Consider the following 25,782-nt stretch of genomic DNA (forward strand, 5'->3'; position numbering starts at 1 on the left):
TTTTAATATATAAATTATTTTTTGACTTCTTTTATTATAATTATTTGAGTTTCTTATTTTTATTTTATTTTTTTCATACATTCCTTATTTGATTTTTGTATTCGAAGAAAAAAATTTGGTCATCTACAATAAGTTTTACAAGAATATTAGTAAAACATAAATAAATTTGATTATCTAAATAATAATTTTAAATTAGTCATTGAAACAAAAAAAGGTCAACAAAAATATGTTTGGCGAGGATTAAATTTACTTATATGGGATTATATCTTTTATAAAAAAATGATAAAAAGTTAGATTAAAATTATTATTTTTTTAATTTCCGTTAGAGGAAAAGGGTATATGTGAGTCATTTGTTTATAATTAGGGTATATATGAGCTAATTTCATAACAAGAGATATATCAGTTCTAAATGACAAAGTTGAGGGTATATCACACTCTTTTTCGTAAGTTATTTTTAGCTTTTGAGAGTGTTTGATAAAGTTAAATATAATTTAAAATAATTTTAAAAGGTTAAAAAATCAAAAGCTCCCAACTTTTTATTTTTTGATTTAAAAGTCATTTAAGTTTGATTTTTATTTAAACTACAATATTTGACTATTGGTTTCTACTCACTCTCAAAAAGTTTAACTCAATCCTTATTCGTTTTTAGTGAATTAAATACTTATATTTGTTCTTTTAAGTTGATGATTGTAACTTTAGGATAAGATGGTTGCTTCTTTTAAAAAAATTAGAAACCACTATGGCCACACGGCCACACCTTTGACTACATGAAATTTCATGTACAATGTCAAAAAAATTTAACAGCAGACACTAACAGAAATGGCGACGTATTTACAGAGTATCGTGCACTTTGCATGTTAAGTAGGAGACCCGCCAAGTAAAATTAGAAATAGTTAGTTACTTAATAAGGGTAGGTAGTTGTTGGCCCAATTTAACTTAGCCTTGATAGCCATCAAGATACATTACCAGTTTTATGCTAAGGAATTTTCCAAGGTAATGCACGTCCCAAAGGTGTCCAGGAGGAGTCTTTTATTGCTTGTTGAATCAAAACAAGAGAAACTTACTAAGAAATATATGCATTATTATGGACTTCTCAGTATATCCTATGCAGAAAGTCCTAAAAGACTTTTATAGCAAACAGCATAAGAGTCAACTTCATAGTCCCAACCTCCCCTAGAAAATCCAACACACTAGTCACATGTAAGAGTGGGTGAACCGCGGATTATGACGTTCTGACAAAGACAAAAAGGCATAACACGTTATATTACAAACGACTTTTGACCTAACGAAAAAGTCGTTGCAAGTACTTATATAAGCCCAACTCACATGCAAAGGATGGAGTGATATCTCGAGAAGTGATATTTTATCTACTATTTCTTTTTTCATTTGCACCTAATAATGTCATCTTTTAACATACATTCATAATCACATTGTAACAGCCACCCGAGCCTCACCAACATCCCTCAGTTGAGTTCATCCCAATAGATAGACCTATTTACGGATGTCAAAACACTTCCCCAAAACCAAATTATACATCTTTTAAGAATACAATCAAACTAATGACCACCCAATAGACCCAAAGAACCTAAGTAAACACTTTGGATAGGACATCCTGCCTCTCAGAAGAAAAAGAAATATCATATACTAAAATATTAGCCAGCAGCCATCAATTTGCTAAAAGAACTTGAGTTTTCCTTTGTCCATGTGTGCTTTCCCGTGCTCCACATAGCATGCTGCTTTTTGAGTCCCTGTCAAGTCAGAACAGGAGTCACCAGCCCCGAGAGTGACTGCAAAGTAAAGATAGATAGTGCAGAGAAAAGCTAGGAGGCCAAGTGCAATTAGAAGGAACCGGTGGCGCTGAAGTACTGTTGAACAGCTCCCAAGCTCATTGCTTCGAGAGTATTGATTCTTCTTTGGATCAGTAGATGAAAATGCTGTTTGTGTCTGTGACCTCCTATGAGGAGAAGTTATTATGCTGTCAAGAGCCATAACCTTAAACAGTTAATCTTTGGCAGCTGGTCACGATTCCTGCACCTATCAGTTCGACATGATAAATATCATGAGTGTCAAAAGCATAATTCGTGCAGAAGTTTTCACCGACTTGCAAACACAAGTGAAAAATATATATACAATGACCCTCATCCAAAGTAACAACATGAGGGAAAGAAAAGAAAGAACGGGGGACGAACGTAGGGGAAAACAACATACATAGGAGGTGCAATTATACAACTGGCCTGGTCGGGTTCATCTCAAGCAACCCCAACATATGCAGATAATACAGATGAGCTGTAATATAATAACTTAAACAGAATGAATAATTGATGACAAACAAACTACAGAAATGGCGATGGTGGAAATAAAGTAAATGATAGAAGGGCTGAAATGAGGCATGCTGATGTCTTTCATCATTCTTACACCAAAGCTGCTTACATGTGCTAATTTCATGTACATGGAGTGAAAAATAGGAAGGAAGACAGAAATCAGGATAAAAGATCATTATTTGCTCTACTAGCTTTTGATCATTCTTAACATTAACATGTTCTATGTGAGATTCATTTGTATATTACATTTTCACTTGGTTCAATATCTATTCTAACAAGTGTGGTTCCATGTACCACCTACCATCTGAAGCAAGAAAGAGATAATGAAATGTCAAAATAAACATCAAATGAAGAAACATCATCAGACTGATCAACATAAAATATAAGAATGTGTTAGGCCAAAAATAAAATAACACTGCAGTAGCTGAAAATTTGTAAATTTATTCAATATCACCCATAAAAATAAAAACAAAGATATAGCAGATGTCAATGCACGACTGACTTTCAATTGTTCATATAGGCTAGCCACGATCAATCACTCCCTTTTAAGAAACTTTAACCAACTTCTCTCTCTGAGTTTGAGACTGATAACACAATCGCAGAAATTCAAACTTGCTTACGGAATGTGCTTCAGCAATAACTTCACAGGTAGGTTTTATGAGACATAAGAGTTGACAGGACCTGCAGCTAAAGCTAAAATGCAATGTATGTAATGTATCCTGACTTCAAATATCTATGCAATTTACCACTTTGCTTGTTCAATCTGTGAAGCGATTACTCTTAGGCAGATCATCTTCATATCTTCCTTACTCATCAACAGCGAACAGTCTCATTAGGAGTTCACTTATAAATCTACAAACACAGGACAAAGGTTTCCGTGTATCCTATAATCTTAATTCCACAGAATCACTATAATCACACGGATCTTAATTAATAAGACTATACTTATAATCGCGCTAGTCAATCGAACAACTCAAAACCTAAAATCAGATGTTCTCGAAATTGCTAATAAACTACTAAGCAAATAATCAAATTAACAAAGAGCTCAAAAAGAAAATTAAAACAACCAAGGCACATCAGATCTGAAAAAACATCCAGCTGCTCATACAAACAGGCAGACACATACATCAATGCAGATTCACAGAAACACATACAGATGCGAGAGATCTAAATACGATAAGGACGATACTTACAATAGAAGAAAAATGAAGGACAGCAGCCGTCGAATCGATCGGAGCAAATTCGCGTCAATCGCCGGCAATGTAAGAGTTGAGCTCCCTCAATGAGAGGAGAGGTGCCGGCGACAAGAGGGAGAGGACACGCACTTTCTGGATGTAAAGAGCATGAGATGAGAGAGAGAGAAGAAAATGCGATTTTCGCGTAGGAGAGAAGGGCACTTTATAATTGTAATCAGTTTGGGGATTTTTTTGGTGGAACGTAATTTGTTGTTGGACTATTTTGTATTCTATTTTGACGCTTGGGATGATCCAAGGGTCGGATCTTCGTTTGACCATACTAGTCCCGTGGTGCGCTCCATGTATAATTAGTACACATTATATTTTTTCGATCTCAAAATATTTATTATGTTGTTTTATATAAGTTTATTAATATTTTAAAATAATATTAAATATTCATTTTATTAATGTGTTATATTTAAGATATTTATCGTTTTAAAAATAATGTAAATTAATTTTCTTTCTTATTAATTTCAATTTTAAGAAAATAATTTGACTTTTTCGATATTTATAATTTGATTGACCATCTAAGACCTTCTAGATCTATAACAAATATAGAGTTCAATGAGCATTGATAATATTCACATTTTATTTTATCTGTTCCATTTTAAATGTATTTTAAGTTTAATAAAAATATACATCAGAAAAATCATCAAACTATGTTAAAAGGGATTATTACTTTAGTGCCATTTATCATCAATTTTGATCTTGAATTCTTGTCAAAGCTAAAGCAACAATTTAAAATACATTATTTATAAGCAAATAATATTACAAGTAGAGAACTACTCTATCTATTTGGCATCGTGTGTAAACATATATTCATGCATGATTAATTCGGTTTAAATTTATCAATAAATTTAAATCTTCAAATTTCTGAAAAACTAATTTATTTTGTGTAGGTATAATTATTTTGTCTAATATAGTAAAGAGTGACTTGTTGCAAAACCATGTAAGATAGTCTATTATAGTACACACATTTAACAGCATAAACTTATTGTTGTTCCCCATATTTGCAGAAAAATAATGGTATACCAGAAACTTGTCTCAGTTTATGTTTACTACGTAAATGAAGTTGACAGCGATGTATGCATATTTGCAGGCATAATTTTAGCCTAGCTAATATCTAATTGACCAAACGTTGAGAAAATAGCCATGACATGTCAAAAATGTCAAAGGTTGATACCCAATTAACATTCTTATCAAATATGATTATTGAACGACCCAATGAATAATGAAAATATAGGCTGCGTTATAGGTTCAAATACAATAATTTTTTTTTAAAACAAAAAAACAATTGTATCGTAGACTATAAGTTATCTTTAGTTCGTAAATGCAGCAATGAGCATAGCTATAAAAGTGAATTCATAATTAAATTTAATGAGTTTAATATTGCTTATAATTCGAGATGATTCGGTTGGTTTGTGCTAACATAGGCAGGCAGTATGGACAACACTAACATGAGTGACCTGTATCCCTCAAGAATGAAACAAGGCTCCTATCTTATTAAAGATAACGTCAAAAATGTCTTTTTTATTTCCTTGGTATAAATATTAGGTTTTTCTTTTTAATTTTGAAAGACTTAGACTATGTTGAATATTGACTCGCAAATTATATTATCTTCTTACTGAGTAATTAAGATGAACTCTTGCGATTGCTAGTTAACTTCTTGGGTTTAATTAATTAAAATGTTATCCCTTTGTGATTTTTGATTTCATTTGACTATTCTTCGTAATGTTGAATTTAGATCGTTTAAGTCAATTGGGAGATGAGAATTTTAATCCTTTATTGCCTATAATTTCAATATTTTGGTTATTAATTCATAGATTTTTTATTTTTTTTTTCCTTTTCTTTTTTTATCTTTAAGATGGTTATCCACACGAATGACCATATCGATCATTTTTAACTCCTTTTGAATTGAATCTGTCACACAAAACTTGAGCCGTGACAAAAAGTAACAAAACGCACTCGATAGCTACACCCGTTCCGAATCGCCAATCCTCCGTCTAATGAAATTTACTTCTCTAATATTATTCGTACATAATGCTCACCCTAAAATATTACATATTACCCCTGCATAAAACACTATGTATTCCAAATTCACTGAGATAAATTAATTATCCGTCTTAAAAATTGATATCTGAATAATTACATTTGGTTATTTGTGAATTGTGCACTTAACACGTGTGGACCCCACCCCCACCGCAGGAACATTCGTCATCCAACACAACAAGGCGCATCGTCGTTGTTCTTTTCTTTTTTCTCTTTTCGTATTGGTGTACAGAAGAGCGTAGAAAGTTCCCGTATTACTCGTTTTTCGAATCGCGACCATCGTCGTCTCCGTTCTCCGGCGTAACTAGGTAAACCGTCCGATGAACTTTCTCTTCCATATGGCTAATCACAAATTGCTTATTGATTAGTAGTTCCTTTGCCGCTTTTCTTCTTGCTTTTACTTAGGGTTTACTAGAAAGATGATCTCCCTGGTTAATTTTACATGTTGCTATATTAATTATCACTACATGAATTGTGGTTCAATTAGTTTATTGATCGATTGAAATTTTAGGATAAAGGATGATTTAAGGTATAATTTTGGAATTTTCAGGGTTTGATATAGTACAATTGTTGGAGAGAAGCTAGAATTTGGTGAAGATGTGGGCGGCTTCTTGTCTTGCGTCATGCTGTGCGGCGTGCGCTTGTGATGCTTGCCGTACGGTAGTGTCTGGGATCAGCCGACGTTCTGCCAGGATTGCCTATTGTGGTCTTTTTGCTTTGTCACTTATCGTCTCATGGATTCTTAGGGAGGTTGCTGCCCCTCTAATGGAGAAAATACCATGTAAGATTTTTAATATTTTTTAATTATGATAAAATGAGATAAAAGGCATGTCCTTTAGCTCAGAAAAGAGTACTCAACATCCAAAACTTGCTAACCCTAATGTGAAAGACTTAAAAGCTATTTATACTCGTATCAAATTATTTGAATGACAACAGCATAAAAAATAGTCGCTCGAGCATTTTACTGGTCTTGAAGTCTTCCTTCCATGATTTCCTTTAAGTACTCCAAGTTCATAATAGTTGGAAGAATGGTCCAAAGCCCTTGATGACCTCCTTGATCGTCACCATTTCCCTCATAAATCTGTTTGAGCATGTTGTGGACTTGAAAAGCCTTTTTTGATGACTCTTTCGTGACATTTTAAGCTCTTTGTTATTGATTTAAAGTTTCCATATCCAAGATAGCCCACATCTTCACTCTTGATACTGACTTTGGTACTTCGCTTTGCATCAGTTAGCCTATCGTGAAGCTCTTTTCTTTTGAAAATAAATGAAGGGAAAAGGAAATTACATATCTAGTCTATGAAAATGGCCAGAAACTCTTTTGGCTTGATGGCTTTCTTTCTGGAGTTGAGGTTGTGAGTCTTCAATTAGTTGCTTAGCTATAGTGAATATTTTTCTATCAACAACTTCTCTACTTGCACAGGGTAGGGGTAAGACTGCGAGTGTCCACTCTCCCCACACCGCACTGGTCGTCACTGGGTATGCCATTGTAGCTTTAGTGAAGCTTTGGCAAGCTGTTCTTTGTGTGGTAATGTCTGATCATTGGAAGACCTTCCAGTGGTAATTTTAGAGAAGACTTAGAATTGAGCACTTAGCCTGAGCCTTGAAATTATTTCCGAAATAGATAAGGAAGGTATGGCACTATAGCTCATGTGCAACACGATTAAAAAACAAATCAAATCTAGAATTGCTTCTCTGAAGTTGATGAAAGCAGCATGGAAGAGCAAGGAATGTTGGCTTTACCCAAGTATTTAGGTTGAAATAATTTTTTTTGTGTGTCTGTGTGTCTCTCATTCTCTATTGTCCCTTCCAACCCCAGTTAACTTGTTGAGATGGGATTATGAGCTTATTTGGCGCCTTAAGTCCACAACCTTGATTTTGTTATAGGCTGGATGATACTGTAGTTTTACTCTTAGTGGCTTGTCTAATCTTCCAAGAATCTTTACTCATTGGTTATATTGCAGGGATTAATAGCTTTCACACAACACCAAACAGAGAGTGGTTTGAAACAGATGCTGTGCTTCGGGTTAGCTTGGGGAACTTTCTATTTTTCACTATTCTAGCAATCTTAATGATTGGTGTAAAGAACCAGAAAGACCCACGTGACAGTATGCACCATGGTGGTTGGATGATGAAAATCATTTGCTGGTGCCTTATGGTAATATTCATGTTTTTCCTTCCAAATGGAATCATCAGCTTCTATGGTAAGATGAGCTATTTTTCTCAGGGTCCTTTTGTAATTGATGTGTTAAAATATTGGGAGAAGTTTCAAAATTTATTTCCCATACATGTGGATCTGCACCTGAGGCTGAGTATTAATTTGTGAATACAGAGACAATTTCCAAGTTTGGTTCTGGACTATTTCTCCTTGTGCAAGTTGTGCTCTTGTTGGACTTTGTGCACAGTTGGAATGACAAATGGGTTGGATACGATGAGCAGTTCTGGTTAGTTTTGTCATATGTATTGCATAGTTATTGTTTCTGTTCTCGCTATCCTCCTCACGCTAATCTCTCTTCCTACTCTTGGTTGGCTTTGTTGTTTTAGGTATGTGGCATTGCTTGTCGTTTCACTTGTATGTTATGTGGCTACCTTTGCATTCAACGGACTGCTCTTCCACTTTTTCACTCCATCTGGACAGGACTGTGGGCTTAACACTTTCTTTATAGTGATGACACTTATATTGATCTTTGGCTTTGCTGTTGTTACATTGCATCCATCGGTGGGTTTCGTATTTTTATTTCCTTTATTGTTGCACAATAATTCCTTATTCTTAAAACTTTTGTTGGCCCTAAATTTTGCTGGCAAACATGCCACCTTCATATACATTCATTTGCTTTTCTCATTTGATACCTCTATTTGTGGTGATTACAAATGTGGCTTTATTAGACAAAGCAGATCAGTAAGTGTTGGTAGTTGAGCTACCATGGAAGCTAGAAAGCTTTGCTTTTAACATATGCTGCATATCTCTGTACATGTTAGCATTTTCTTTATCCATTCTTCAAGTACTCATGATTTTTTTAGTGCTTTCTTTCAATCTTGAGGAAATGTTTCTTGCTAGTTTCAATGATAAGGGATGCTAAATTTCAAATAAAGTGGTGCCTCATGTGTTTCTTTTAAGATCTCATTTGGGATGGGATGGGATTATGATTTGGCTGGTGGAGAGGAGACAATGAACTTGGAATATCACTTATAGAACTTGTCAATAGGAAAGTCTTTTTTAAGGAAATTGTTTTCTAGAGACAATATTTTTCAAAGCATCTTTGACTAATCAAACATGAGAAAATTCAACAGTATATTTTCCTCCATGACCTCATGTTCATGTGACATTGTTTTGCAAGGAAACCACTTTATTATTGAAGAATTATCGTCTAAGTGGAATTGCTTAAACCTAGACATTTAGCTGCTAACTAGCATATTGGGTTTTTCCTCAACTTGGTCCTTCATAATCCTTAAGCAGTAATCATTAATGGAACCATAACGTCTTTAACAAGTCAAGATGATCTAGGTAACAGCAGGACCAAGTAGATAGATGCAACACAATTCCTTTGGAGAGTGGGGAGTACGATGATCAGAGTTGGAGCTACTTCTCGTCAATACGTCTTGAATGACTCACAGCTGGGGATATTTCTGAATCTGTGTGTTGAGACGATTCAACCTTTCAAGGCAGCTCCTATAGAACCATCTCTGTTATTAAGTCTCCTTCCACCCAACTCGCCACCCCAATAAATTAAATAAACTCCTCCTTAAGGTTGTAATTAGTTTGGTTTGATATTAAAAGGTTCCTTCTAGAGGTGCAGTGCAACCTTTTGCAATTATTTAATGCATGAGAAAAGAAAATCTTTTCGACTGTAATCATTCACACACACACTGTCAGCAATTCTACTGAAAGAGAAGGATAGGTTATGACAATCTGTGCTCATGATCTATTTATTTTGAGGTATTTAAGCTTACCAGTTGCCTCTGAATGTCCAGCTGTTGGAAATGAAATATCTGTCTCACTTTGAAAATTACTGCCATTTTTTATGTCAGAATAATGACTTCCATATTCTGGATCTTTTTCCTTTTCTCAGAGATCAAATTTTCCAAATGTAGGTAGGTGGAAGTATTTTACCTGCATCAGTTTTATCCCTGTACTGCACATACCTCTGCTACAGTGCACTTGCAAGTGAACCTAGGGATTATGAGTGCAACGGTCTACATAAGCACTCCAAGGCTGTTTCCAGTGGCACACTTGCATTAGGGTTGCTAACAACAGTTCTATCTGTTGTCTACTCTGCTGTTCGCGCTGGCTCTTCTACGACTCTGCTTTCTCCTCCAAGCTCACCACGTGCAGGTTAGTCACCACTATCTCAGAGGGCTATAATGTATTAAGATGTTACTGCTCTTCCATTCTCACTGGTCGTAACTGTGTATGTTATGTTCCTCAAATTTTGTCCTTAAGATACCTGATTGAGTCCCGAGTCTTTATATGATCAATAAATTTGCTGTCATTTGATAGAGCTGGACTGTGTTTGATAGTTTAATAGAACTGATAGAGCTAGAGTGCGTTGATAGTTTAATAGAATTGAGTAGAGCTGGACTGAGTTGATAGTTTAATAGAACTTCTATTGTACTCTAATTTTACCTTTCAGTATCCGTTTTAATGTGCTTGTGTTATCTGGTGGCTTATACTTGTTCTAGTCTTAGTTGTGTTAGTAAAGTAAGTTCATATTAGTCTTTGAAAGTTACTCTAACCTATTTGACTAGTTTAGCAGTTGGTGTCAATAGATCTGGGAGATAATTATTTCTGAAGAACTGTTTCTTCTGTTTAAGGCTCAGGGAAGCCCTTGCTACCGTTGGACAAGGTTGATGAGGAGGAAGAAAAAGAGAGATCTAAGCCAGTCTCATACTCCTATTCTTTCTTCCACCTTATCTTTTCTCTCGCTAGTATGTACTCGGCAATGCTTCTTACGGGTTGGTCAACCTCTGTGGGGGAGAGTGGAAAATTAGTGGACGTTGGGTGGCCATCTGTCTGGGTCAGGATCGTGACTGGGTGGGCAACTGCAGCTTTGTTCATCTGGTCTCAGGTTGCTCCAATTCTGTTCCCGGACAGAGAGTTCTGAGTAATCTAAGGAAATGAATGTTACAGTTACTACTAATATGATAAGTAAGTTTGGACAATGTTTGAAAGGATTTCGATGTTCCTTTTCTCTGTCATGTGGATAATGTGCAAGGCAATGCAACAGTGATTTTATTCAACTGTATATTTCAGATGCTTGTTGTGTGGTAATAAATATGGGCTTGCTTTTATAAATGTAGTAGGTTTTCTTTAATCATTTATTAGAGAAATTTATATATGTTACCTATCCAAGAAATATAGAATAATTCTCTTCATACCAGAGGTCATATGGAGGTGCATGGCAGAACATCCTATACATCATGAAATGCCGTTTCAGATCAACCATCCACGACGAGTAAATTCCATGATTTTTCAAAAATAAATAAATGAAACAAAATATTAGCTGAAAATAAACAGCATAATACTTTTATAAACATGCATTACTCTTATTTAAGAAATATGATAATTCATTTTCTTTGTAAATTCTTAATTGTGTAATAAATTTCACACTCACATTGAAGCTTTTGATAATAACGTACATAATTAAACAACGTGAGAAGCAAACGTTCTTGCAACATACTGAATATCAGACGGCCATTTTAATGATGACCAAAGATTGCATGGGTTGTTTAATCAAAGACGAACTTCAAAGCAAGTCCCAAGTCCTAATATATATTTATAAGGAGGGGCTGACGAAGTTCATCAAAGTTGCATAGAAATGCAGGAGTTGCGTCTAAAAACATGATATTTTGATCCTACGAGCAGATTGTATAATAGAAGAAGAAAAGCTAACAAATTAAGCTTCCCAATTGGGAAGATCAATTGGATCCAATAATTTTAAGTAAAACCTCCTTTACAAACAATCTCAAGTACTAAAAACGGTTCAAGAACTGTTTGTGTACCAAAGAATATTGCTACCATGTTTTCCCACTTAATCTTCATAATCTCCTGCATGCTCCAACAGATAATTGGCAGCCAGTTCCTCATTGCGATCACAAGCCAAAAAAGCTTCAATGACAAGAGCTCTATCAAAACCCATTGCTTCCAGCTGCAAATGAGCAAACAAATTAGTCAATGAACATTACAAAATGTCTATGAGATACTAGGGGTTACTAAAGTTGATGTCTCATACCCGCTCAATCACCTCCTGTTCTTCTGGAGTCACACTAACTGTGTGAGGAATCTCTTGCTCAGCCTGATCAAACATGTCCCTAAAACATATGAAATTGAAACGACTTAAAATAATTCATATGTAGCAGATTTGTATCTTAAATCTCAAAGCTATTCCCTAACATTTTAAATACAAACATGATTTAGGACTGCAAGATGATAAAATCCTTTTATACTTGACCACAATATAATTGAAAATAAAATATGTTTCAGTCTGGAGAGAAGAAACACTAGGAGGATCATGAAAATATATAAAAATGATGCTTCTAACTCTAGCTCGGCGAATAGCACACAGTAAGCAACTAACCCATCAGAACCATCCACAGGTTCATTGATTAATTGAAGAAACTCTTGATCATGCTCTTGTATAGATCTTAAAAGTTGAGGATTTTGCTTTCCTAGTTCCTGAAGCATAGGCTACAATAGAACACACAATTTGTATATTCAGACAGCGAAAAACACAAGAAACAAAGCAAAGAAAATAGTGAAGAACAGTAATTACCTGTAAAATTTGTGGGTTAGCTTGAACCATGGAACGTAAAGCTTGGAACTGAAACAAATAACAAAAGAACCATGAGTTGCAGAGGATTACGGGTGTAGAGCAACTTAGACAGAGAAATATCCAGAATAAACTTAAGAATTGGAATAATGAAAGAGTCGAGAGGTAATCTCATTAATTCAAATCAGGAGTCGAAAAGCTAGAACCAAAGACAAAAGCGAAAACGAAAATATAATGATCATAACCCACCTGTTGGTTGTTCCTGAGAAAATCAAGGGATCCAAGACCAGCACCGCCACCACCAGCAACATTCTCCTGTAATGGCTCTAACTTAGATAACCATATAAAGAGAAAAAGCACAAAATACTATTACTAAGGGAAGCTGTAGAAGACCTGAGGAAACAAATTTAAAGGAGCAGAATTAGGTGCGCCAGAAGAAGGTGCAATAGGCGCAGCAGTAGGCACAGCAGCAGAATTAACTCCACCCCGGGCTACCGGTACAGAAACTTCTGCCGTTTCAGGAATTCCCTGTAAAAAAAAAGCCCCTGTCAAAGCACAAAAGACAAACAAATTTGTGCATCCCTTCCACCTTTTAAAGTGAAGTAGACCCAGAACATACTGAATATAAGTAATCAACAGCTCTTTCAGGATTGTTATAAGCAGCTCGAAGTGCACGAGTAACTGTCTCTTTGTCCCAGCTGCCACCACCCATATCCATAAGTTGTTGTATAGTTTGCTCGAGATTATTGCCAGCAACTAAATTTGATGCAGCTTGACTATAATCATCAGCTGGAAGACTGCAGCAATGTAAAAGATGCATTAATTTCTTTATTTTCTTAAACTTTGTGCTGAGTCAAACTAAGACAAACAAAATGCAACAGATTTATAATATACAGGCATAGTTTTTTACCTAGCAGCCGCAGCATCCGAAGCTGACACAACATCTTTTGGGGCCCTACACATCATTTACATCATCAGGGGCAGATCCAGCATAAGCAATAGTAGATAGTGAAAGTTGCAACTCACTGTGATGGCGGAATCACTTCAGGTGTTGTAGTAGGATTTGCGGCAGTTGCTGGCTGCTGAAAGAAAGAATCCAGCAGGTAATTATCAGAAACCAGACGAACAAAAGAATTAATATGGTAATTATCAGAAACCAGAAAAAAAAAATTAAGATGGTAATTCTCAGAAACAAGACAACCAGACCGTTAATTTGACCACAGTACCTGAGCAGAAGTTGTCCCACTTGAGCTAGCAGTTTTGCTCTGCAAAGAACACATAGATAGATATAAGATCAAGAAACACATCCTGTTGGAGTTACAGATTTGAGGATTTAAAAATCAATCAATTAGAAGCAACAAAAGTGCAAAGTTATACGCCGAAAACTTACAAGTAAAGGGAATCTTCAGATCTATAGACATACCTTGCTAAGCATGACAACAAGAAAACCATCCTCAGAGACATTGTTTTCCAACAATGTACTTTCATCTTTCAGCACTTTACCATTGTGAATCAGCAACTGCTGCCCACATGGGTAATTATCTTTTCCTTGTACATCTTCAATGTTCTTCTTGACTGCCATAATCTACAATCACAAGATATCCCATTACATAACATAGAAATGGCTGACCTATTAGGAGTAGGCCCCAACATTTATAGCTCAAAGCAATTAAATGATCTGAGATCTGGAAACTAGACTTGTCAGATTTCCATAAATATGATGCATTCTGAAGTTATACAAACGATATAAAAATTGGCCCCAAGTTTAGGCTTTGAATCAAAATAGTCACTTATATATTTGTGGAGCATTGATAGTCCTCCAAGTATACAACACATTCAAGTCATTTGTAACCTTTTCTGTCTAAGACTAGTGGAGAGGACATATTTGGCTCATATGTCTCGCTCCCAATCTTTTAAAACAAGAAAGAAACCGGTCAGGAGTACTAGCCACGAGAAAGGGAATATTTACAGATTTCAATAAGCAAAAAAGTTAGTCACAGTTTCTCCAATTCATCAGGTTAACTTCTTTTTATTGCTGCAAAGAAACAACATGAACCATTCGAGGAGTTGGAGTCGTCTTACTATTCCTGACATTTTTTCTTCTTTTTTTGGATTCCTGACATCACTAAATGAATGAAATCATGGGTATTGAGTTCTCGTAGCTCTGTTAGTTCTCAGTATTGGAAGATGGTTGCTTATTTGTCACAAATGAACCAAGAACACCAAGTAATCACGTGTGGTCATGCTACGTCTTCTATACTCTTCTACAGCTGAAATTAATTTGCTCCTCCTCCAGTATCCTAATAAGCAGTGAAGTATAATAAAACTTTGAATCTAGAAAACAGAACCCAAATCCAAATGATTCAGATCTGGTAAAACGTATTGATAGAGACAGATAACGAGAGGAAGGTGAAAAATTTATGAGGTATCACCAAAACAAAAATTCCTAAGATACGGCCACTTCCGTCACCCATTTTGCCCTTAATGAATCCCAAGTTATCATTCCATCCATCCACCATCCCTTCTGCCCGAAAAAACAATCCCACTGGCCACTACTAGAAGCAATGGCATGGTTAAATCTACCATTCCTTCCGCCGGAAAACCATACCACTCCACTGCTAGAAGCAATGGTTTATATAGGATTTTCACTACAAGGGTTCGGAAAAAATGTAGCGTTTGAGATTTGAACTAGAAACCTCAAGGTGATTTTGAACCCCTAAACCACTGAACCAAACCCTAGTCTCGTATTCAGGGGATTCAAAATCTATATATATGTATGCATAGAAATAAAATATTACCTTATATAAAAAGGTGTAATATTTTGCCAAGGGGGTTCGAGTGAAAACCCTCACCCCTTTAGATACGCCCTTGGCTAGAAGATAGATTGTTTGGGGCTGGGGCACGTGAATAGTTTCTTTTTAAGTTTAGGGGCTGGGGCACACGAATGGTTTTGCGTTAGTCTAAGACGGAAAAAGTTAATATAAACTAAAACTGAACCACTTATATATACGACAAATACGACAATTACTGTGCAAATTATTATTTAACGGGCAAATTTGATTCAAAATCCAAACATAAAGACAAACTTAGTACCTTCTACAAGACAATGAGCTTTAATTAACCTAGTGATATAAAAATTTAAAATAAAAGGGTGACATATGACATCTAAACAACCAGGATTCTATAAAATTCTCACGAACTTGTCATAATTACAGGCATCAGATAAGGCACAACCACAACATCCACAACACCATCAACAGCTCCAATCAAACAACCAATGTAGCAAGTGTTAAACCAAGACAAAATTGTGAAAGACGCACGCAATAACAAAAGTTGTTCTTTTTTGTTCATCAATGTTGTAATTATGTACATAAACACACACAAAAAGGAAAAACGACTGCAAAATCATATATAATAGAAAGAACGCAAAAAAAAAAAAAAACTAACTAACCGTATCAGATGGCTGAACCCTAATTTCAAAGTGACTTCCCTTGAGAGTCTTTACAGTGAGCTTCATCCCTGCGAATTAGGAGTAAAAAAGATAGCTTTACAACAAAAAGAAGAAAAACAAACCCTAGAAACTCCCAATGCTGGATCGGCTCTTACTCCTTTGCTTTTCAAGTTTTTGGAATTTAAGAAATCGAGAAATTTTGCACTTGCCAAACAAATATATACAGCGCGTGGCTTTCACGTGAACAATTCATAAACTTACCTGAACAGAAAGTTAACTCACTGATCGGGCCACCAATGAGCCCATTTACGAGGTGAATATGGGCCAAATTGTTTCGTGAACCAATTCTATTAGTATACTATGGTTGGGCTCCTTACGTAATTGTCCACGTGATAAAAACAAGGAAAACTTTCACATAGACACTCAAAAATAGCCTAATTATTGTCAATAGCTATAATTTGATAATTATAATTCGTAATATAATATTATAAGGAAGTGAGGCAAGCAAGACTGAGAGAGTTAGGGGGCGAAGAGTGGGAGAGTGGTAAATTATATATGTATATAAGTTAGATAATTATATATATGTATTTGTCTAGAGATTGGGAGAGGGAGGAGAGAGACGAGCGAGATTGGAAGAGGGAAGAGAGAAGCGAGCGAGAGAGGGGAGCGAGTGGGAGAGAGGTGAATTGTATATGTATATTAGTTAGATAATTGTATATTATACATATGTATTTGTATAGAGATTGGGAGAGGGAGGAGAGAGGCGAGCGAGATTGGAAGAGGGAGGAGAGGAGCGAGCGAGAGAGGGGAGCAAGTGGGAGAGAGGTGAATTGTATATGTATATTAGTTAGATAATTGTATATTATACATATGTATTTATATATTCTAGCGAATTCTACATATACAAACGTGACTAATTATACAAATTCGAAGTTACGTAATAAATGTATAATTGTAGTTGTAAGTGATAATTATAGCAAACTATAGCTATGACCTATAATTACGTAGTATAAATTTGTTTAACCGCGTAATTTTTCCTAAAAAAAAATTTCAACAAAAAATAATCATATGTATATGTAATTAATCGATACTTATTATATGAATAATTATGTCATATATTGATATTATAGGTATATATCAGATATTGTAAGTAAATTGTATATTTGAAATAATATTGCAAATGTAAATGGCATAGTAGCAAAATCACGTATAATGTAATATCTTTATTTATATTATTGCCAATCTTAGTCAACATTTTTTTTTTTTTGTATGAATGGAAATTTCATTTTTTTTCTTAATAACCATTAATATTTAAATATACACCGTCTGACCGTTGTGTAATAACATACAAAAGAAAATAAGCAACCATTTCTTCAGAAAAAGGAATAATTATGAAATCCCTGATTTTAGTAGACTTTAAATTTTATCTGTAAAATTTTATATTATGTTAAAATTGATATAACTCGGTTATTTATGAAGAAAAATGCAAAAGTTATGTCAATTATGTAGCCAACTCTTAATTATTAAGCCGTTTGACAAAACAACATTTTTTCTCATTTTAAGAATCAAACTGTAGGAAATATAACATCTTCACAAAATCGAACCAAATAACAAGAGTTAGAGTTTGCTTCGATTGACTTATTTTAGGTGTTTTAAGTCATTTTCTAGTGTTTGAGTAAAATAAAAAAATATTTATGTGTTTGCTTCTAAAAATAAGATAAGTTTAGAATCTCAACTTATAAGTCATAAGTTATAAGTCCGTTCAAACTGGCGGTTTAAGATCCCAATACAATCAAGAATATACCAAACATGAGAGTGGATAACTTCAGCTGACAGAAAAGACTCGATTCCGCATCCATATTGGATTCTCCACAAATATACTAAACCCGAAACACACCCATTGACTTTTTGGAAGAATCTGAGCAACATAGCTACCTCTGATCCCTCCGATTGCAGATTTTCTCAGGCTGTAAGTAAAAAAAATGGACTAACATCTTCAGGAATTCATTCAAATACAACAGTTGGTATTATTATCAAGGACTGGGTTCTCTAAAGTTTTGACTAAAACATATACAAGAAAGGGTCGAGTAAATGCAGTAATAATAAATAGAGATAATAAAACCAGCATCTCACAGCCTACTATAAACATTAATGTACAAATCAAAATTATAACCTGCTGCTACTAATCATTTCTCCTTTACAGTTTTTCAATAACATCAATGTATCTTGAGTAATCCGAACTATAAAGATTGTGATATCCCCTATGCAGTCTCCTATTTCAAGAGTTATTTTGAGCGTTTTCCGCTTTGTATTTTTGAAGTTCTTCTTGAGCGCGTATCAACCTGTATATCAAGGGAAATACTAGTTTCAATGGCAGAAGATATAATCTTCAATATAGGCGTATGGCATTACTGAGTAACGATGATACCTCCACTGCAATTCAGTGTTTTCACTAATTAATTCCTTTTCTTTGTCATGAGCAACCTCCAACTACAAGAAATAGAGGAAGGAGATATACTTTATATTGATACGAAAAAGGTGCAAAAGTCACTTAAATGGTTTTTATTGCAAATGAATGTCGAAAGACTATAATGCAAGCTCATACCAGCGATTTCTCCACACCAAGCGAATTTAATGGCATGCATCCAGCATCCACTGCAATGTTGGTAGGAAAGGATAAAAACATGACCAACACAAAGGGATAAAATAGATGAATTTCAATAGGCATTCATTGTTCATACCCGTATTGTCCCCAACGGCCACTTGCCTCATCAATCTAAGAATACTTTCCTGTTTGGGGAGGGAGAAAAGACAGTGGATAAAAAAACTGAAAAACTAATGTGTCATAATTATAATCCGCTCTTACCCTTTGAAGAATATTTGCCTCTAAAATACTCTGCAACGCTGGAAAATGGGATGGCGTAAGAAGATTTGGTGGTGTAACATCAAGTGGTAATGGTTGAGAAGCAGCAAGAGTTTGTGGCATCACCTACATGATCCATGACATTTGCTTTAGAAATTGTAATATAAATTTAAAAAAAAAAAAGAGAGAACAGCCGAACAAATACAACAGTGACATAGCAATGTCTACTTGGTCAATATTATGGTATATGTATGAGCTAAGCGTTACTGAAAGAAACTAAGGAATTGGCTTACAAACTAAGCACTCAGTGAACAAATGATATATGTCTATCCATTAAAAAAGGTATATAGAAAAAATAGGGAAACCAACCAGCATGCTCTGACTCTTGTGTAGCATTGGAGATGCACCTACCTGTAGGAAGAAATTATTTCATGTGAGACAAGATATCAATGTGTGTGCATATAATATATAATATATTAATAAACTACATCGCAATTCAAAAAATCTAGTTGTGGTTGGTCATATAAAACCTCTGTATCTATTCATTCAGTATCTAAAATATTACTGAAGGCTGTTTTTTATGTTGGCAACAGACTTGCTCATAATTGTCCTCCTTTATCTGTGTTTTAAAATTGTTGGTTGCGCTTTGCAGAGCTCACATAGGTGGAGTTCCTGAATTCATTGCAAAATGAAAAATAAAATATATGCATTCACCTTTTCCAAGTCGACATTCTCTGACGTAACTTTGAAACGTCCTCTTTGCTGAACAACATGACCCTTAGTCTTCTCATCAAAATCTTCACTGCTAGCTGCTAAATACAGTCTTGATTTAGTAAGACAATATTAAAACAAAAAAAAGAATATATTTGAAAATTATTTTTTAATGAAACCAATATACTGAAAAATTATTTGTTAAGATCAAAAGCCATTAACAATCCCGATACTTACCTGAGGTTCTACAGTGTTTACTGATTACTTCAGTTGGTACATCATCTATTGTTTGAAGAACTGAAGTCCCATTGCAACTGGATACATTTTGGAACTGACTTTTATCACTAATCACAAAGAAAAAAAAAGCAAATTTAGGAACTTGGAGAAAACATGGCACTGCTTAAATCGTGGATGTTAAACAAGATAGCTAAGAATGTTGGCTATTAGAAGGTAAAGGAAAGTCAGAAGTCAATTGTGCGATTTAATTACTGATAAAATGCCCTGAAATTCTGTGTTAGTAAATAACAAGCTTTACTCAAATCAATCAAACCACAAGGCAGATAGAGCTCCAGTTGAACAAGAGCACATTTCAATGTAAAAGTTCTTTGATTAGGTTCCTCTTTCCTCATTCAGTTTACCTAGCTGGGATAGCCTTTTGCTTTCTAACAACTTCCTGGCGGTAACCTTCTTCATTGACAATGTTATTCATGGTTGTTTCTAAGTCTCACTTGTCAAATGAATAATGACACATACTAACAACTTCTTAATACAAGATTTATAATGTCAAAGGACTATCTCCTTATCCAAACAAATCAATTAGCTACTAGATAAATCCAAGTTAAAAATCTGCTTGGAGCAAAAAGATTAAATTTAACAAGTTAAAAAATGCTAAAACATTGAATATGGACATTGTGCAGTAATGTTTCACGAGGCTAAAAATCTATACAAATACCTCAGAAAATGTCTCAAGTCATTGAGCAAATTGTGTCATACCTTTGGCGAGAATTTGTAGGCATGCCCTCGAATAACTTTGCATCAGCCACTTGGTCACCTTTTCCCGCCGAATTCAATTCCATGCGATTGTCATAGCATGGTGATGAATTTTGTGAAATTTGATGATCATGAAATGAACTGGCAATGCTTAAATCATCATCAGATTTCTCACATTTAGTTCTGAAATGTTCAAAAAAGAAAAGGAATGTTTAGCTACAGATACTAGCAAACTTAATGATGTGCTCTTATTCTTGATATTTAGCATTAAAAATACATGATAAAAGAGTAATGTAATAACTCTCAACATAGGATGGAGGACATACATGTTATAAGCCACATTCTGGGTGGCAGGTGAAGGAGGGGCAGATGGATTGTTACTGTCCTGTTGAGAGATGTATCATATTAGAGGAAAGACCCCAAATTGCAACATATCATATAGAATAAAGGAGATAACGATATACAAATTCAGTAGCATCTGAATATTGACTTGAGAAGGAGAACTGATGCTGAAACTTATTTAGCTGTTTCCCTGGAATGTCAAGCCCAGACAGCGAATTCGAACTCCCACCTAGGTCCTTGTAACCAAGGATCTCCTCATCTGGAATCTAAAAGCAAAAACAATTGAAAAAAAGATATAGTAAACACAATGCTCCTGAACTTGCTTTTGTTATGCTGATTAAGAAAAGATTTCTAATGTGGACAATCTAGACGGAAATTCTTCATTTCATAGCAAGTTTCACAATTTTCATTTGAAGAAGCCAATAAAATTGAGCTTGAGAAACTACCCATCAACCAAGAATCTCAACTTGTATACATTAAGAAACTAGCATATGATTGAAAACACTGTGGTACATGTACATCAGAGAGTAGATTTATGTACCAAGGTAGCCTGTGCCTTCAAATCTTCAAGGTTAAAATTCCAGCTGCTAATCCCCCGTTTATATTCATTCTGCATATAGCATTAAGGCACGGTAAGATCTAATGTTCAAAGATAAAAATGAATTTTGAAATGATGTACCAAAATTTAAGGCCTGCAGAAAGAATTTGAAGCGAAAATAGTAACGAAAAAAGTTAAGGGAAACCATGGCATGAAGCAACTTCTAAAATATGTGTATTGTTATCATTTCTAGATGAAGAATAATTTCTTTTCTTTCTCTTATAAACTTGGGAGTAGGTATTACCACAAAAATTAAAACTACTTGTATCCGGGTATAATAATCAATTTTATTAAACAATCACCTCAGAGTTCAGAAATTTCCTATAAGCTGGCGATCCGAAAAAAATATAGGGAGTTTATGTTCGCAGCATTAACACAAAGGTTAAATTTCTTAGGATCTAAAAAGTCCGTCTCTCAAGAGTCGAGACTGTTAAAATGCATTACCTTGATCAAAAAACATTTTAAGATATTATCTGGTTAACTAAATAAAATTCCTCTAAAAACACTTCTTCCCTTGCAATCTGCTAATACCGTGTTTGTGGCTAAGCTCTTGAAAAGATTTTCCTACATCCATTTTGTATATCAAATTTTAAAAGCAGTTGACATATGAAAAATCGACTGGGATGAACCAGTTGTATGAATTACTTATCTCCAGGATATACTGCCTATCCTTTCTTGTGAACCGGTGAATCAGTGGTATGAATTACTTACATCCGGTAAATACTGCCTATCCTTTCTTGTTTGTTCCATTTATTTTCCATATATAAGCAACTTTAAGAAGAAAAACATCTCATTTCCTAATGCAAGCTTAGCGTAAACATGTAAGGTATTCATGATGTACAAGGCAATAAATAAAAGACATTATGTTATACAGATATCAAAATCTCAGTTTTCTCGTGAAATTGGTTATGACAGCAAACCTGTGATATTTCTTCTTTCTGCCCATCTGGTATCTTCTTTTGTGCTAGCATGTCTTCTTCTTTCCTCTACAATTAGGTTAGGAAAAACTATTTTTAGCATAGAAATGCTGATACAATATTATCATCTGGATGAAGTATCATGTGGCTCTAAAGTGGGGAAACTCAGATTGAGACACAGCTAATCACCTTCAATGCCTTCATGCGATCTCCAAGTGCTGGCAAACCCTCCAACAGTGTCCTACCTATATAATCATTGGACCTTGCTTGCTTAAAGAACGGATGCTTCAGCAATTTTTTGGCTGAAGGTCGTTTTGAAGGATCTTTCACCAAGCAACTAGCAATCATTTGCTTAAAAGACTACAGAAGGAAAAAAGGAGTATAAGCAACGTGAAAATAACATTATCATTGAACAATCAATGCTATTCAGTTACCTTTGAGAACTTCTTATCTCTCTCGTAATCAAGGCCAGGGGGTGCATTTTGCAATGTCATTAGCAAGACCTGATAAGTATAGAATATTGAATGCATTTTTATTTTATATTTAGGACTTCAAGAAAAGAATCACTAACAATATTCACCTTCATTGGAGGATATTTTGAGAAAGGAGCATGACCGTGAGCAAGCTCCAATGCAGTTATGCCAAAGGACCAAATATCAGCTCTGTGAATGAAAATGGATAAAACGAAAAAAAAGGATTTCCTTCAGATAGAAGTACACATTTAGGATGAAAACAGTAAATAATTAACCAGAAGCATTACTTGAAATCATAACCATGCAATTGCTCCATGACCTCCGGTGCCATCCTGTAAAAGAAATCTAAATTATGGAAAACATTAAGGTGCAATATGAGTGAAATCTTCATCAATATTTTTAACATCTTAATTTTTAGATGTACACTTTATGCATGCACTTATTTTCGGCTTCTCGCCTGTCCACAGTAATTAGTACCAGAATAGATCAAAAGTTCGAAGGTTATCAACCATTGAATAAATCATGAAAACTTTGATAAAAATTTCAGAAGCATCCTCTTGGGTTAGAGCATACCAACAAGGAGTTCCAACAAATGTGTTCCGCATACGTTGCCTATCACCTGAATCAAATAAATAAGCAGAGACACCAAAATCTCCCAGCTTTATTCCACCTCGTGAATCAATGAGAATATTTCCAGCCTGCAATAATCGCACAAGTGCGTGATATCAACCTCGGCATGGTAATGGAAAGAATGTTTTTTAAGAGACATAGGTGATTCCAAGCATGAATTAGATTTATCCTTTATCATATTTCCGTGGGATCTTAAGTGGAACAGGTATGCTAAAGTTTCTTCAAAGGAATCAGTTTCCATGTTCAAATTCAAGTGACATTTTTACTGAAACTGTCAAACACCTGTATGTACAGATCATGTCTAGTGAAGCAAGTTTCAAATGGAAGTGCCAACACAAAATTCCTATTAATTGTCAAAATAAGACTTGTAAAGTGAAACCACATAAATTTATATGTTCTATCATCTAATACATAAAAAAATCAGCCTGTGCATTAGTAATTGATTTATGCAAAGAAAATGGACTTACTTTAACATCGCGATGGATGAAGCCATGATGGTGAAGATATTCTAATCCCTTTAGAACTTCCCGTAATACTGTTGCAATAACAGTCTCTTCAAAGCCATCTGGATGAGCAGCCTTCAGAATGTGGAGACAGGAACCTCCAGCCATGTAAGGCATGATTACCCATAGGTTGTGATCACTAACAAATGAGCAATGTGATTTAAGAACATTGGGATGATCAACTAGGACCATCGTTTGGGCTTCACGCGAGATGTTATTCTAGATATAAGTGCAAAAAAGGAATCAGAACAATTTACTTCATCCTATAATCAGCTTAGCATCAACCAAAATGCCAGTTTAACTCGATTCTTGTATTTATCTAGTTTAATTCTTCATTTTCAGAAGCTACTGAGATAACCTAAGCCTCTAAGTAGGCAAAAATGTGGAATTTCAATTATTTTTTTACATACAATATACCAGAAACGTCTAATTTTCGTTTCATTTTTGTGCTTCACACAAGATGTCATTCTGGATATATGAGTTGCAAAAAAGGAATTAGAAATTTAATTGATCCTATTATCAGTTTATCGTCAATCAAAATGCCAGAGCAGTTAATTACTCGATTCTGGTATATATCTAGTTTTAATCTCTTCATTTTCAAAAGCTACTGAGATAACATAAGCCTCCAAGCAGGCAAAAATGTGGAATTTCATTATTTTTTTCATATATAAAAATGAAAAACAAACAAGCATGAGAACTTTGTGGCCGTTCAGCTACATATATATACAGAAAATAGCTGGGAATATAATAGAGGAACGGTACCAAATCGGAATTATCGCGTTCGAAATCGAGGATTTTGACGGCAACAACTTCATTGAGAGAAACACACAAGGCACGATGAACCGAAGCACTGACTCCTTGGCCTACCTCCTCGAAAAGCGTGTAATGCTCCGGTCCAATCGGATACTTCTTCTTCTCCATGATCTCAATATCCCCTGCTCTATCACGAAGAAATATCCACACAACAAAATCTACTTCCAACTACTGAACGTCAAACAACACACAAATGCAGCTAACTGGCGATCTACAAATCCGAATTCTACACAAATTCCTCTATCACAATCACAAAACAAAAAAAACACAATATTCAAAATTCATCAAAAAAAACATAACAAACAGAAAACAGAGCCTTTAGAAAGAAGAAGAAGAGAAAAAAAAAACTCACGGGTATCAATTTCAGATCCATGGACAGAATTAATCAAATAAATAATATACCAAAAAAGCAAAATATGGTAAACAAAGCAATCAAAATTAATTAATTTTTTTAAAAAAAGGAAAGTTTATAAATATCATATATTATAAAGTATTAAGTATTATAATGATTCAAAAAGAGTGAGAAGAAAGAAAAGTTGATGAGGAAGACGATGATTGTCTTCTCCGTTTTCTCGTGAGTGAGAGAAAGCGCGCTTAACGGATCGCCGAGAAAAAACTTTATGTTTTTATATTTTTTTTGTATTGCATAAATCCCGCCACTTGTCTTTTCTCAGCATAATTCAATTTTTTTTTTTCATGTGCCGTAAACGGTACCAATGCATCTTCTAATGGTACAACTACCTTTAGCAACTAATTGACCAATCTTTGTCCTCCCGATCGTTTGATACGAAGGATAAAAAATAATTAATTTCACATAATTTATTTTATAATTTGATTGAAATAATATTGCCTAATTATTAATTATTAAATTAATTATTTTATGGTATTATTTTTAGGACAACTTTTACATATAGCAAAAACAAAGTTCATATTTGCATGTTATAACAAAGTTTGCATAATTGCGCTCCATAGCAAACATATATATGTATAAATCGCTACACATATACAGTTCAAGTGAATTGTATAAAACGAGAAAGTTAGAAATTATATACAATTTGAATTTGTATAAAACGAGAAGAGAGAAAGGCAAAAGAGACTTGGGCGGGAAATATTTGTGTT

General features: G+C 34.7%; 3 protein-coding genes and 1 non-coding gene across 11 annotated transcripts; 1 reads left to right on the plus strand and 3 right to left on the minus strand.

Moving 5' to 3' along the window:
- Positions 1-1,361: 1,361 nt before the first annotated feature.
- On the minus strand, positions 1,362-3,760 carry LOC101252570 (uncharacterized). The gene is made up of 3 exons (XR_011220236.1): positions 3,515-3,760; positions 1,850-2,034; positions 1,362-1,748 (listed from the first exon to the last, which is right to left on the minus strand). It is a non-coding gene; the product is annotated as an uncharacterized protein (transcript).
- Positions 3,761-5,606: 1,846 nt separating this feature from the next.
- LOC101252268 (uncharacterized) lies at positions 5,607-10,898 on the plus strand. Its single transcript, XM_010320390.3, has 7 exons — positions 5,607-5,913; positions 6,156-6,386; positions 7,570-7,809; positions 7,938-8,049; positions 8,150-8,324; positions 9,698-9,938; positions 10,418-10,898. The coding sequence occupies exons 2-7, from the start codon at positions 6,203-6,205 to the stop codon at positions 10,705-10,707; spliced, it is 1,242 nt and encodes a 413-aa protein (XP_010318692.1). The 5' UTR covers positions 5,607-5,913; positions 6,156-6,202; the 3' UTR covers positions 10,708-10,898.
- Positions 10,899-11,492: 594 nt separating this feature from the next.
- On the minus strand, positions 11,493-16,028 carry LOC101251966 (ubiquitin receptor RAD23b). 2 transcript variants are annotated; one of them, XM_026030165.2, is made up of 12 exons: positions 15,824-16,028; positions 13,796-13,957; positions 13,599-13,637; positions 13,399-13,451; positions 13,283-13,327; positions 12,992-13,169; positions 12,766-12,900; positions 12,622-12,687; positions 12,376-12,423; positions 12,181-12,290; positions 11,836-11,914; positions 11,493-11,751 (listed from the first exon to the last, which is right to left on the minus strand). In XM_026030165.2, exons 1-12 carry the CDS (start codon positions 15,887-15,889, stop codon positions 11,635-11,637), a joined length of 1,098 nt encoding a protein of 365 aa, XP_025885950.1. In that variant the 5' UTR covers positions 15,890-16,028; the 3' UTR covers positions 11,493-11,634. The 2 variants fall into 2 exon arrangements, with proteins under 2 accessions (XP_025885950.1, XP_019068681.1); XM_019213136.3 differs by having other exon boundaries at positions 13,399-13,454; positions 15,824-16,016.
- A 1,637-nt stretch (positions 16,029-17,665) lies between these two features.
- Positions 17,666-25,378, minus strand: LOC101251667 (serine/threonine-protein kinase BLUS1). 7 transcript variants are annotated; one of them, XR_002027449.3, is made up of 22 exons: positions 25,016-25,295; positions 24,613-24,903; positions 23,815-24,069; positions 23,291-23,415; positions 23,005-23,049; positions 22,825-22,906; positions 22,679-22,747; positions 22,434-22,604; positions 22,248-22,313; positions 21,271-21,339; positions 20,852-20,995; positions 20,714-20,772; positions 20,391-20,570; positions 19,635-19,741; positions 19,401-19,498; positions 19,056-19,097; positions 18,690-18,812; positions 18,565-18,613; positions 18,429-18,478; positions 18,252-18,313; positions 17,997-18,165; positions 17,666-17,790 (listed from the first exon to the last, which is right to left on the minus strand). XR_002027449.3 is itself a non-coding variant. In XM_004235828.5 (21 exons), exons 2-21 carry the CDS (start codon positions 24,769-24,771, stop codon positions 18,102-18,104), a joined length of 2,016 nt encoding a protein of 671 aa, XP_004235876.1. In that variant the 5' UTR covers positions 24,772-24,903; positions 25,016-25,378; the 3' UTR covers positions 17,827-18,101. The 7 variants fall into 7 exon arrangements, 6 of the variants coding, with proteins under 6 accessions (XP_004235876.1, XP_010318691.1, XP_025885951.1 ...); XM_004235828.5 differs by lacking the exon at positions 17,666-17,790 and having other exon boundaries at positions 17,827-18,165; positions 19,401-19,495; positions 25,016-25,378; XM_010320389.4 differs by lacking the exon at positions 17,666-17,790 and having other exon boundaries at positions 17,827-18,165.
- Between the last annotated feature and the right edge of the window lie 404 nt (positions 25,379-25,782).

Source organism: Solanum lycopersicum, chromosome 3 (assembly GCF_036512215.1).
Source record: "Solanum lycopersicum chromosome 3, SLM_r2.1".
Lineage (NCBI taxonomy): Eukaryota > Viridiplantae > Streptophyta > Magnoliopsida > Solanales > Solanaceae > Solanum > Solanum lycopersicum.

Bases quoted from the DNA above. Each gene is read 5' to 3' on its own strand.
- LOC101252268 (XM_010320390.3), top strand. From the start codon at position 6,203: ATGTGGGCGGCTTCTTGTCTTGCGTCATGCTGTGCGGCGTGCGCTTGT. The intron at 8,050-8,149 runs GTTAGTTTTGTC...TTGTTGTTTTAG, and splicing joins GGATACGATGAGCAGTTCTG to GTATGTGGCATTGCTTGTCG. The intron at 9,939-10,417 runs GTTAGTCACCAC...CTTCTGTTTAAG, and splicing joins TCCAAGCTCACCACGTGCAG to GCTCAGGGAAGCCCTTGCTA.
- LOC101251966 (XM_019213136.3), bottom strand. From the start codon at position 15,889: ATGAAGCTCACTGTAAAGACTCTCAAGGGAAGTCACTTTGAAATTAGG. The intron at 13,638-13,795 runs GTATGTCTATAG...TGTTCTTTGCAG, and splicing joins TTGTTGTCATGCTTAGCAAG to AGCAAAACTGCTAGCTCAAG. The intron at 12,291-12,375 runs GTAATTACTGTT...GTTCTATTGTAG, and splicing joins CTAACCCACAAATTTTACAG to CCTATGCTTCAGGAACTAGG.
- LOC101251667 (XM_010320389.4), bottom strand. From the start codon at position 24,771: ATGGAGAAGAAGAAGTATCCGATTGGACCGGAGCATTACACGCTTTTC. The intron at 20,996-21,270 runs GTACATAAATCT...TTTTGCTTTTAG, and splicing joins TGAAGGCACAGGCTACCTTG to ATTCCAGATGAGGAGATCCT. The intron at 18,314-18,428 runs GTATGAGCTTGC...TATTTCTTGTAG, and splicing joins TTGGTGTGGAGAAATCGCTG to TTGGAGGTTGCTCATGACAA.